Source organism: Rhodnius prolixus, unplaced genomic scaffold, assembly GCF_049639745.1.
Source record: "Rhodnius prolixus isolate KJV_2025 unplaced genomic scaffold, Rpr scaffold_6, whole genome shotgun sequence".
Classification (NCBI taxonomy): domain Eukaryota; kingdom Metazoa; phylum Arthropoda; class Insecta; order Hemiptera; family Reduviidae; genus Rhodnius; species Rhodnius prolixus.
The window spans coordinates 31251802-31265850 of NW_027411634.1; the positions used below are offsets into that span (position 1 = coordinate 31251802).

Consider the following 14049-nt stretch of genomic DNA (forward strand, 5'->3'; position numbering starts at 1 on the left):
CACTACACTCCTGAGACCAAAGAACAATCTAAACAATGGGTTACCAAGGGGGAATCTGCGCCAAAAAAGGTGAAGACCGTTCCTTCGGCCGGAAAGATTATGGCGACTGTCTTTTGGGATTCGCAAGGAATAATCCTCATCGACTATCTGGAAATGGGTAAAACTATTACAGGTGCATATTATTCATCGTTATTGGACCGTTTGAAAACCGAGCTGCAAGAAAAACGCCCACGATTGGCCCACAAAAAAGTCCTTTTCCATCACGACAACGCACCAGCTCACACCTCAGCAGTTGTGGTCGCAAAATTAATGGAAATAGGGTTCTAACTCGTTTCACATCCCCCCTATTCTCCAGACTTGGCTCCCTCGGACTACTATTTGTTCCCCAATATGAATAAATGGCTGGCGGGAAAAAGATTTTATTCAAACGAGGAGGTGATTGCAGTAACGAATGGCTATTTTTCAGACTTGGACAAATCCTATTATTCGGAAGGGATCAACAAACTAGAGCAGCGTTGGACGAAGTGTATAAGCCTAAAAGGAGACTATGTTGAAAAATAAAAAAGGTTTACCCCAACAAAATTAAGTAGTTTTTATTTTTGCACGGACTTTTCAAACGACCCTCGTAATACTCGTATTTTTACAAAGGTCCAAATAGTGGTTATTTTTGATAGCTTATACATTCTTTGCAATTCCCATCACCCACAACACTGCCACTGGTTACTCTATCACTGAAATAACACTGAATATAACCGAGGTAAATGTTTTTCAATTGAATGTTTTAAATATTTATTCGATTTTGGAATGTTTTGTAAATATTATTTTCGTGGGCTATCGTGGTAATCTGTTGAATCATTTTTAGTTATTTATATATTTTGACGATTGCTGACAATATTGTTTTATACATATTCCTGAATTATTTTCAGCATATTTTTTTGATGGTCCAGGCGTGTGTTTAGACCCAACTTGTTTGGTTTATTCTTTTGCTATTTATTAATTGAGATTAGCGCAATTTATGCTTAATTAAAATAACTGAAATGAATAGTTGAAATTGGAAATAATCTGATTACAAAATTTTTGAAGTGTTTAGAATAGACTGCATTGATTATTCAATATTCAAGAGCCCTCCACTATACCTTCTATTCAATTGTACCTGCTATGCAAATATTATTCATAAACATGATGAGAGATTGCTGTTACGATATGCAGCCTCTTGCTAGTTGTTGCAAATGCTCGCTAAACATCTGTTATTAGTTCTGTTTGCAAAACCATGAACTAATTTTAGAAAAATGCTTTAAGCGCTTACACGATTTCTTTAAACAGTTAAACTTCAATTTTTTTTTATTTTTATTTTTTTTTTTTAAATCCAAAGACCTTATGAATTACTCAGGAGACTTCTTGGAACAAAAATCCACCCGGACTTCTACACTACAATATCTTACTTTACAAAATGTGTCTTCAACCGAATACTTCCGGATCACTCGAACCTTCTTGTCCAACCTGTATCCATACAACTCCCCATCGTGACAATCCTCCATATAGTTTAGTTTAGTTGATCTAGTGATCTCGCTTTCCAATCTCTTTTACTAATTCTGAGCGACAAAATTTGTACTGTTCCTGCGCTGCTATACGTAATACGAGGTGTGGCTATTAAATAACGTGACTGATGCTGCTAAACAGAGGAACTATGCATGCGCAAAATCCTTCAAAAACGACCGTCAGCTGTGTAGCGTAAAGCCTTCTTTTTCGATTGCAGCGTCTCAAAGTGTTTGTAGAGAAATCTGTCTAACCGGAACCGTCCTTTGTGTAAGAGGTGTTAGTTTCGTTTTGCCGAAAACATGATACTACACATGTAGTAGAGCAACGAATTGTCGTGAAATTTCACCTGAAACTGGGTAAAACCGCTACTGAAACTTATCTTTTATTAAAAGAAGTTTATGGTCATGAATGTTTATCACGTGCGCGAGTTTTTGAGTGGTTCAAGCGTTTCCTAGATGGCCGAGAAGACGTCGGAGATGACGGCCCGGGTCGGCCCTTCCACGTCCAAAACGGATGAAAATATCGATTATAATTAATCAACATTACTACCGTGAGGTGCTTGCTCAATCCCGTGAAAGAGTAAGGAAAAAAAACGACCCGATTTGTGGAAGAACAAGTAATGGGTTCTCCATCAAGACAACACGCCGGCTCACACTGTATTGTCTGTCAAGACGACGTTTCTAGCCAAGTACAACATCCCAGTTTTAGGCCATCCGCCTTATTCGCCTGACCTGGCCCCGTGTGACTTTTATCTGTTCCCCCAAAGTCAAATCTGCATTAAAAAAGGAACACGATTTCAGTCCCAGTTGAAGCTGTGAAAGAAAAAGCGGCACGCGTCATGCAGGAGCTCACAGAAAAAGATTTCCAGCACTGTTTCGAACAATGGTAAATTCGCATGGAGCGTTGTAGGGATAGGAGAGGGGTGTATATTGAAGGTGATAATGACTAAATATGTTTAAATTTAAAATAAAATGTTTTACAGCAATAGTCCCGTTATTTAATAGCCACACCCTCGTAAACTTGTCAACGTACTTTTGCATGTTGGTTGATCATGATTATAATTACCTGTTATTTGTTTTTTCTTTGTTTAACCTCAGTTTAGATCGAAAACATGAAAGCATGAAATGATCTTCGAAGAATTGTGACCATGTTGCGTTTGAAGATAGAATATATCCTCTCCTTTGCCCAGAAGAGAATTTAATGCATTTATTCTACTCATATTTGTTGAATTCACTGTCATAAATAAAACATTATCGTTTTAGCATAATGTTTCTTTTACATCTTACGTGAACCACTACTTCTTCTTTTTTTACCTTACCTTCGTTTCGTCTTACTTCTACCACGTTTTACTTAATGTCAAGGGTGCGTGCCTGGTTATTTATTACAACTGTATTGTATCTAGGAAAAGTGCAGGGGATAATAGAAATAATGATTTTTGAAATTAAAGTCGAGAATGTTTACAATTTATTATTTAGAAAAATTGTAATATTTTAGACCAAATCATGATAGATTTAATACGTCTACTGTTGTGCCTAAATAATTTTAGCTTCCACACAGGTTCGTTATCTGGGGCTCTACCTAGATAGCCGTCTAACCTGGAATCCTCACACAAGACTTAAAAGACAAGAACTGAACAGACGCTACGGACTACTAAGGAGACTCCTTGGACCGAAATCCTCCATGAACGTACAAAACAAACTTACACTTTACAAAACACTATTACGACCAATATGGACCTATGGAGCAGAATTGTGGGGCTCCGCCAAACCATCTAACATCCAACCTATCCAATCTTTCCAGTCTAAAGTCCTCCGCCGAATCGTTAACGCACCATTCTATGTCTCCAACCGCACCCTCCATCATGATCTCAATATTCCCTACGTAAATGAGTTAATCCACACCCGATTCCTAAATTTCCACAGCAAACTCTCTGATCACCCAAATCCTCTGGCTCAATCACTATCCACATCGTCCCATCCTGACAATCCTCCACGTCGTCTAAAACGGCGCTGGCCACGTGACCTCATTGCCTCCTAAACCCCCAATAAGTACCTAGAGAGTTCCAGCGCTGGTTGGTTTCTCTCATCCTGTCATCCTGGTTGTGGTACTGAGCCAGCTCAGTGGCACAATCGAATGTTACTAGTATTTTTGCACTTTTGCTAAATGTATATTTTTGTACAGTTGCAAATAATAATCATAATAAAAAAAAAATAATAACAATAATTTTAGAAAAATGTTTGGTAAAATGATAGTTAAAATATTTAAGCGATCCGTACGCATTTTGTTGATTTTTTTTTTCCTCAAATGTCTCAAAAAAGAGATCTCACGAAGACTTGAAACTTCAGAAGCAAACATGCCTAAAAATTAAAAAAATATGTCTTTTAAGTTCGAGTAACTCTAGGATATCCAAGCTTCAGAGATTTCTTTGGCTCTCCCACTTTGAAGTTAGTGGTGTAACTACCATAACTGTTTTAGTGAATATCTGCCAGAAAAGCCCACTTATAACTGACTAGTTTAACTTTATGTACCAACTATAAATAGTGCCCCGTTTTTAACGCGAGCAAGCTAACTCACGGCAAACAAATCCTAAAATAGCCTCTTTTTATATCATTTCCAACAAATAGCAACAGTTTTACTGGCTTTCCTAATAGATTAAAGTTTTGCTTAACATTAATCCTCTTCTAGGCAAAGATAATTTCAGTAGCCAAGAATATTCTGTTAACCTTGGTGCTCTGCAATAGTGCTTTTATGCACTTTTAAAATCTCAACAGTTTTAAATTGCACCGACTCATTTGGGTTACTTTTTTTTTTACAGTTTCTCTGTGCTTTTGTCAAATTTTAGAAAATAAGAATATCTCGCTTTGTAAACAACATATTAGAATGAAATTTTGTTCCCTTATACACTATACTTTGCTCAGTAATAAGCTATAGTTATTTTGTGTACAGATTCATACGTTGACAAGATATTGAGAGTTGAAATTTTTTTTGGTCATGAATTGCTCTGAAATTGCGCCCGCTATAACTCGCTTTCCTCCTCCTCTGGCTCACAAACCAGGTTAGCCAGGAGGTTATCAACTGCTCTCTGTATCAGAGGAGGTACCTTTGAAGGCAGAGTACATGCTTCACAACAAGTTGAGCAAAGTGCATTATTTGATAAATTAAGGAATAAGTTTGATCTTTTACATGAAAGATATTGATCACTTAAATAGGTGGCGAGAGGTTTCCCATTTTTTTGGTAATTAAACGCAACTCTCCCAAAATTACCAAATAATTATTAAAACTTCTTGATCGTAACAGATGTAAAATTAATTTTTAGCCATTTTGTGTATGCTTGAGAACATCTAAAGCTCTTAACATTTGATTTTTCTTAGAAAAATCACTCGGAAAACTACTTATTTCCCGATATTAAGAAAAATACTAGCTTTACTGCCTTGGCAATATTTTTGGTAGAAAGGGGATGAAAAAATACATAAAAATGACCTATCGCGTGCTCTTCTTTCTCTTTGATAACAAGTTAAAAAATTGAAATATGATTAATAAATACCAGATTTTGAAATGGCCTAGCACCTTTAATTTTGAAGATATCGAATTGCGGTTTCCAGTTTCTTTCATAACTTTTTATACTCTTTAAACCTGTGTATATGAAAATGAAGGTCAACCGCGAACCCTCACTTTTGGACGCGCGACAGCCGCGTATGCGGGTAGGAATCTAAAATCAAGTCACATATTCTGAAACTAGAGGTGACGGGCAACAAATTTTTCCTCTACCATTTTTAGCTCAGATTAAGTGTTTAAGCATGAAATGCATTTGAGCCTTCTTAAAATGAACTCCCTGTATACCTGTCTATACGGTGATATTGAAATTAAATTATGAAAGAGAAAACCAATGATCTAATTTTGGTTTTAGACGGTTATTTATTTAGTTTGCCCAATTTATTGTCAGAAAATGTTATTGTTTATAACCAAATCTTCTATAAATTAATTCTATCCGATTGTACGCAATCTTACGTCACGCCGAGACTGGTTCCTCCACTATTTGAATCCTGAATCTAAACTATTTAGAATATAATACGGGTTCAGTATGCAGTTTGCTCTTTTTGCGCTTACATTTCTTTACATAATCTTTTACTCGAAGCATCCACACTGATGAGAGAACCCAAGTATTTGAATACCTATTATTTCCCCGAATTATGGTTCTAATTATGTAACAGAAACATTCTTAGTGTAAAGTTTTTTGACAATATAAGTAAGAGTTTGTGAATGTGAGAGATATAGTGAGAGAAATTGTGTGAGAAAAAAGAGAGAGCTCCCTGTATAGCTCTCTCTGGCTATAATTATTTCTAAACGGAGGGGTAGAACCTTCTCTTCTACCCAGTTGTCCGGAAATAATGTCCACCCTGTACAACACTAGGTCCAGACAAAGAGATCCATCCCCATGTTACGTCACCTTTTCAGTCTTTATATTATACTATTTAAAAAAATAAATAATAATAGCATTTTTCTACAATAGATTAATAGTAAGTATTATTTGTGCACAATTATAATTTGTGCTAAATTAGCAAGTTTTTAGTTTTTTACATTAATCACAAAAACACGTATTCGTAAGATTACTGTTCCATTATTTTTTGGTGACTGATTCATGGTTTCAATAGGATGAAAAATTAAATGCCAGTTTCAGTCATAAATGTATTTTTATTATGCCGAGCTTTCGATCTAGGGACTAGGTCATATTCAGGGCTAATTGACAATGAAATATTTTACATCATTAAAGGGTTGTTGTGTCGTCTGTCTTGTCTGCTCATGGACAGTAAAATTTTCCTCCATTTTGAATTTAGCTTGAGATAAATTTTATTAAACTTTATATACAAAAGTTTAATTCACTAGAGTGTTAAAAGTTACTCGTTGTTTTATGTGGTTAGAATTAAAGATTTCATTATAAAGTTTTGATGATGAGCGAAATTTCCGCGTGAAACAGTTTGTACTAGGGTACCTACCCCTACTTGCTAATGTTTTTAGTTGGTAGCGTGTGTAAATCCGCCAGAATGCGCCTCGAGCACGGGCCGCTTGAAGTTGCTGGCCAACGCATGGTGTCGTGACGAGTGCTTCCAACATTTACAGGCTTTTAACTTATTTACCTGAGCTTCTTCCTTTTCCTCTCAAGGCTTTTTATTTCCTTTCTAATGGTATAAGTGCCCTCAGGGCCAACTGGTGGAAGTGTGTAATACGGTTAGTTGGGAAGGAATAAGGTTTTAGTTGGAAGGTTTCAGGGTGTATTCTATAAAATTTTATAGCACAACTAATGCTCCTTCAATTTAATCTAGCGTCAAGCACATTTTTGCCAATCAAGTAGTTGGTCGATTTATCCCAGCACTGTTAAAATTTTTTGCTCCGGGATTCATGGAATTCGACGACTGCCATTTTATTTTTTACCTGGTTCTCAATTAGGAAGGTTCTACCAGCAAGAAAGTTATCCAGCTGCTTGGCATGGTTATGATAGTTGGTGATTGGATTATTGGTTTATTAGTATATTGCAGGGGTGGGCAACTTTTCTGTATATAAGATCTACTTTATTACCTTAAAAGTGTGTCGCGATCGACTTGTTGCCATAGGCGTAGTCTAAGGGGTTGAGAAGGGGCTGTGAAATGCATACTATGTTTATACCCTGTGTTTCAGTATAAGGTGCATTCCAACGAGGTATGGGTAGATAAGTAAGATATATTATTTTTTAAATCACTTATTAAGTTTTCGAGATATAGGCTCATGAAGGAAATAAATTTCCAGACCCAACTTTTGATAGCAGCATTCCGTACATGCGGTACCTAAAATATTCTATTTTCCGACACTTTTTCCAAGATAGATTTTTACTAACTTAAAATGCAATTTAATTTTTTTATTAACTGCAATGTATAAGTTGTTGTACTATTTGTTCGTAAATATGGAAAAGTTGTTATAAAAATGCACAGTTGTTTTTTTGGGCCAGGAAAATTTATCATGAAAGAATAATATGACTTACTTTTTGCTAATCTATCAACAGCTCGCTGAGTACACCTCGTACTGAAATATAGATATACGGCTTATCTACCTACGTAAAAAACAACAACAATAATTATTTAAAGGGCCAAAAAACTCACATCCAGGGGAATTAAAAGAACATGGATAATTATTAACAATATTTATTAATTCAAAGTAGCTACAGATAAAGACAGATTTAGAATTTACTTTCTTTGTCTTCTACAATCGCTTCAAAGTCCATAGTACACGGAATTCCACCCCAGACATTGTTAGCGATCGACCAAAACTGGCATCGCGTTCGACCGGTCTCCTGGTACCCACCTCTGGTATAAGAGAACTTCGATCTACTGTATGGTGTTTTGTGGAACATGTGGGACCTCTTATATTGAGCGATGCCGACTTTGGTTGGCATAATTTCCGACACATTTAGTCAATTTCCTTGGCAACATTAATGCACTCACTAATTTTCAACTGTAATGCGACATGAGCTGATAATTTTTCTGATAAAGATAAAACGACTGTCGCTCACTTCTTCAATTATCATGAAAACTAACCAATCTACTCAAAATTACCGTTGGAAAATTATCACACAATTCGTATTTAATTGGATAATTTCATGAACACTCTAATTGAAGTAAAGATCATTTTTCAACCAAATCGATACTTTAAAGATAGAAATAATTATCTAATTTTATTTGAATTAGTAAAATATTTACAATAAAATGTAAGGATAAATTATTGCATAAATAACCGATGATTTTGTTGTAATTACATCCTAACATTAATATCAGCTGATTAGCAGAGATACTAGAAACTATATAACGCACCTGATTGGTGGAAATCATTGAAATGGTGCATATTGATTGGCTGTAGCGGACATAACCATTTTGAGCCATTAAAATGCACCAACCACGTTTTTGTATTGTCGTAAAGTTATCCATTTATGCATTAAAATGACAATTTTGATCCGTTAATGAGTAAGTTTTGTTGCACAAATGTAGTAAAAAGCAAAATTTTTGACGAGTCTTCAATCAATTTTCACCTGTCCAAAGCTCTTTATGCTATCCATAACAGTAATGTGGCTCTGCTAACGTCCAAGTTGGGTCAGTTTCCATGGTGGTCCATTTTTGGTTACTGTTGGCTTCCACATGATCAGTAATCAGAGAAAGTAGTGAAGATATAAAGGAAGTGATGAAATAATAAGAATGATATGTGATGTATGATCGATTTGTTGGTTTCCGCTCAAAATGGAATGATGTTAACTGAGTTCCAAATGGATTACTTTTATATTGAGCTTGCAAATGGGCGGGAGGCGCTGTGCTTTATCATTTCCAATTCATTTCATTTTGCATATTCATGCATTGGTAATGGTGGTATAAATATAAAATTTGACAAATGGTGGAACATGCAGAGCAAATCATGCATAACCTTATCTGTTCATGCTTCTTTTTTCATTACACCTTTTTTTTTTTGTTTTATTGCATTTTATAAAGTAACTAGGCATTAGAAAAAATGGTAGCATTTCATGCTCTGCCGGTAGATGTATAATTTTATTACTCGCTACCTAAAAAGTCTTCAAATGAATGTCCTATTTTAGGTTAACAAGCAGTAGGTACGTTATTTAGGTTTGCCGACATCCGTTAATTGTTTAATCAATTCATTTAACAAGCTTTTTTTGGTATTATTATTATTATTATTATTTTTTTTTTTTTTTTTTTTGGCGCATCAACAGCTGAGGTCATTAGCGCCCGGAGCTTTTTCCAGTGCACTGCCGGCCTCCGGACAGTGTTCTCTCGTTACAGACAACACTACGAAGTAAAGGCCATAAAAGGAGAACCTCGCTTTCTCCTGTCTTAGCCTAAGTTTAAGCCTTGGTGTGGTCATTTTAATAAAATTCTTGAAACTGAAGCTGAATATTTTAGAGGTAGTCATGATGTTTTAAAGATTATAGTTGTTTTCAAAAATTAAGGCAAATTAAAGTGAAAATAATAATATATTTTTTTTAAATGATTTAAGGCGCGTCAACATCTAAGGTTATTGGCGCCCGGAGCCTTTTTTCAGTGCACTGCCGGCCTCCGGACAGTGTTCTCTCGTTACAGACAACACTGTCCATCACCGGACAGTGAGCTGTAAGAAGCTCCTAGGAAGAGAAAATCTAAGGGTCAGCTGCTGGATTCGAACCCGGGACCTCCGCGTGGGAGTCCAGTATGCTAACCTCATAGCTAATCCCTTCCCTATTGTTGTTATTATTATTTTTATTATTGTTATTGTTGTTATTATTATTTTTATTATTGTTATTGTTGTTATTATTATTTTTATTATTGTTATTGTTATTTTTTTTTTTTTTTTTTTTTTTTTTTTTTTTTTTTTTGGCGCATCATCAGCTGAGGTCATTAGCGCCCGGAGCTTTTTCCAGTGCACTGCCGGCCTCCGGACAGTGTTCTCTCGTTACAGACAACACTGTCCATCACCGGACAGTGAGCTGTAAGAAGCTCCTAGGAAGAGAAAATCTAAGGGTCAGCTGCTGGATTCGAACCCGGGACCTCCGCGTGGGAGTCCAGTATGCTAACCTCATAGCTAATCCCTTCCCTATTGTTGTTATTATTATTTTTATTATTGTTATTGTTGTTATTATTATAATTATTGTTATTGTTATTGTTATTATTATTTTTATTATTGTTATTGTTGTTATTATTATTTTTATTATTGTTATTGTTGTTATTATTATTTTTATTATTGTTATTGTTGTTATTACTATTTTTATTATTGTTATTGTTGTTATTACTATTTTTATTATTGTTATTGTTGTTATTACTATTTTTATTATTGTTATTGTTGTTATTATTATTTTTATTGCATGGCGAGGTCGACTACTACCTCACCCAGTTTCTTACAGGGCACGGGTGTTTCACCTCGTACCTGTATAGGATGGGGAAAGTTGGAGACCCGTCATGCATCTTCAGAGACTCTAACCTCGATGACGCCCATCACACATTCTTTCTGTGTGATAGATGGGTGTCGGAGAGGGAGAGATTGGAACAGGAGATCGGAAGAATTACGCCCGAAAATATAGTGGGGATTATGCTCTCTCACAAAGACTGCTGGGACCGGGTGGTTGCCTTTGTTAAGGTGGTGTTAAGGAGAAAGAAACAGGAGCTGGACTTCCGTCTGCTCCTGTCGTAATAAAGACTAATTAAATCCGGTGGGAGCTCGTATGAGCTATTGTGAGGCACCACCTTGATGTAATGCGCAAGTGGTTCCAAGGTGGGTTTCAATGCCTCTAGGGGAGGTGGGTTTTTTAGTGGGTGAGGGTCCCACATACCGTGGGCATTTCACCCACGACGATGCATTATGCATTTTTCCCCCTCCAAAAAAAAAAAAAAAAAAAAAAAATTATTATTTTTATTATTGTTATTGTTGTTATTATTATTATTGTTATTGTTGTTATTATTATTAATTAGCTGCACCTATGTGAGTTTAATTCATTGCTATTTCTCCTTGTACATCAAGATGAAGTTTTTGAAGAGGTGACTACTAAAGTGCTGTGAGGTTATTGAAGAGTGTATCAGTGATCAAGGGTTAATCTGTAAATAGATTTAGACCAAGTGATATTGTGTGTGGCAGTGCCTCCTAAAGATAAAAGAATAATATTGGCGTTTTTTTGTGAAGATGCAATACATGTGAATGCCAGGCGGTTGGTGGTGCATCAAATTCTGCGATCAAGTCTCTACTACAAATTCTGTAGAGACCGCCCTGGCCGGTGTATGCAAGACTGCTCTCAATGGTAAGTACTATAAGTAAAGTTACTATCCCCTCTCCTACAGTTAATAGAGTAGAGATGAATACAGTACAATTGATCTGTTTTTCGTGAAAGATTATATTCTTAGAACCTATTTATTTTAAAATTTTACGGTTTATAGCTGGAGTAGATAATTATTAGTTATTAAGAACAAAAAACATGGGATCTGGGGGATCCACTCGAGTGGAGCTGTATAAGTTTGCTCCTCTAAAGTAGGTGCTGTTAAGTTAGGGCATTAATTTATTATAACTGAAACAAAATGAGGATTTTAGTGAGTTGATTGAGTTACGGTTATTCTCAGATTGATGAATGGAGTTCTATCTTGATTGTAACAAAATATTTTATTAAAATGATTTTTTTAAAAAAATAATTAAAATAAAATATAATTTCATTATTTTAAATTAATGAATCAGTCACCAAAATAATACAAAACAATACCTTACAAAGTTATAGAAGTGGTGGTTCCAGATGACCAGTTTCAAACCAAAACCTCCTGAGCGAAGTATCAGATTTGAAATTTCTGCAATTTTGGAATTTTTTTTACATACAGGGTGAACCAGTAAGTATTGTCCATAGGCCTACTTGTTTGAAGTACATCTAAAGTGGAGTTCAATGACGTATTGGCCAACTTCATATTTTCCACTGCTCTTGAGTGACGTCACTTTAATTTTTTTTTAAATCTTACTTTTTTTCCAATAAAAATGTTATTACTCAGAAAGTTTTAGCCCGAATTCGATTCTGATAACACGGTTAGAAAGACAGATAAATTTTCTAAAAACTGATACCATTTCGAAGCATAAGTCATTCTCCAAACAGCCTCAATCTTCCTCCTGGATACTGGGAAAATAAAAGTAATCGAAATTTTTAAGAAAACTCATTAGGCCCTTACGTGATCATTATCAGACCTAGGTGCTGGCACTTTTTAGTAAAAGTTTCCTTGTTTAATGGGCTTTCAAACGGTATATCATTTTCTAGGATTCCTTTTATCTTCGTTCGAGTAATTACGTTTGTTTTTCAACAGTGTAGTCGTGTGTAGTGTAGTGTAGTTGTGTGTGAAATTGTAATTTGGAGTAAGTACATATGAATTTTTGTTTATAAAAATAGTAATTATTTAAAATATTTCCTAACATTTTCTCAAATATTTCAGAGAGATCAGAAGTAATTTTTTTTTCTTTTTTTAAGTGCAATTTGTAACCTTTGACTTCCTTATTTTAAGAACTCCACTTTAGCTGTACTACACACAGTAGGCCTATGGACAATACTTACTGGTTCACCCTGTATATTATGGACACACCAAGTTTGTGAAGATAATTTTTCTCGTGCTCTCGGAGTCTAAAAAAAAAATATTGTTGATGATCTTTCAAAATCGCTGATCTGTGTGATTACAATACTTACTTTTTTGTAGGCTATAAGAGACAGTAAATTGAAGGTTAGCTTAAAAAAGTGGTCATAAATATTGTTGATTTCTTTGTCGCATGCAAGTTTTATTGTATCCCTAATCGATTTCGGATATTCAACTATCATTATAGGTAGAATTAATCAGTTTATTGTTGAGATTTAGTCTTCACTTGTGTTTCCTACTCTTTAAAAGAAGACCAAGAGTTCTGTGTAGTTCAGATACATATTTTACTGTTCTTTTTTTGGTAATGATCAGAATTAAGCATTTCGGTGAACACTATTGTGTTCCTTGACTGTTTGTCGCTCAGTTTGTGTGTTTGCCGCTTTGTCTCATCAGCTCTCCAGTCTCCATCCTGCCAGTCTGGGTCCATTTTCCCTTCTCAGTTCCAGCAATAAAACCTCTCTCATCTTCTTGGTTAAAAAAATAAAAAGAAAAATTTGAGAAAGATTAATACTTAGTTGAAAACTTTCCCTTTAATCAATTTAAGTTAGTATTCTTACTTTATTGTCTTCCTAAATGTGAATACACCAATGAACTTACGAAAAGATGCAAATCTACATGATTGCATTACTTTATTTAGAACTTATTCTTTAGATAATCACAATTTTATTGTTCATAGTGCTGCAAAATTAATAGGAAATTTTAATGCAGTAATCTTTCTCAAAGCTCTAAATAATATTATTATTATTTTTCAACTTTATCACAACTGCAGTAGAAGCTGTTGCAGAAAAGTACTGCAGTTGTGATAATAAAATTAAAAATAATAAGAAAATTACTTTAATAGCTTTTTTTGGTTGTTGAATGTGGTAGAAATGGTCACCATTTACGAGTATTATTAATATTCTTATTATTATATATAAAGGTAGCCTAGGTAACCTGTATTTGAAGGCCATCAGCCATCTTTAAACACATTAGTCCGGTCTGTCTCTGAAATTATATCAACTTAATTCTAGCCTAGCGTGACACTTAGCCAATGCTGCAAAATTAATGGAAAATTAGACTGCAGTAATATTTCTCTAATATTATAGTATTTTATTTTTGCTGAGGACAGTTGGCAGCATTGACGTCTTTCAGTTAAATTGTAGAATTGTTCGTATTATTATTAAATCCTTTCAAAACTTCGTTTATTCTTCGTGATTTTTCCTATCGATTTAAAAAAAAATATGTTGTATTCTGATTTACCTACCTTAATGCATTGGTAGTTTTGTGTTGGTGTATGAATTTTGGGAGAAGATGGGAGAAGGGAGTGTTAAATTGGATATCTGTGATGAAATCACAGGTAAAAGTCACGATTTAATTG

At 34.9% G+C, this 14049-nt stretch overlaps 1 protein-coding gene across 4 annotated transcripts in view; it reads left to right on the forward strand.

Annotated features, from left to right (window-relative positions):
- The window catches only part of Liprin-beta (liprin-beta 1), a 183757-nt gene that overhangs the window by 55022 nt on the left and 114686 nt on the right, over positions 1-14049 (forward strand). Inside the window, exon 2 of one of the 4 annotated variants that reach the window (XM_074140288.1) lies at positions 11221-11335. The exons of the other annotated variants lie outside the window; for them this stretch is intronic. Within the exon in view, the coding sequence (XP_073996389.1) occupies positions 11236-11335 (100 nt within the window). The 5' untranslated portion in view covers positions 11221-11235. The remainder of the gene's footprint in view (positions 1-11220; positions 11336-14049) is intronic. 4 annotated transcript variants of the gene reach the window in all.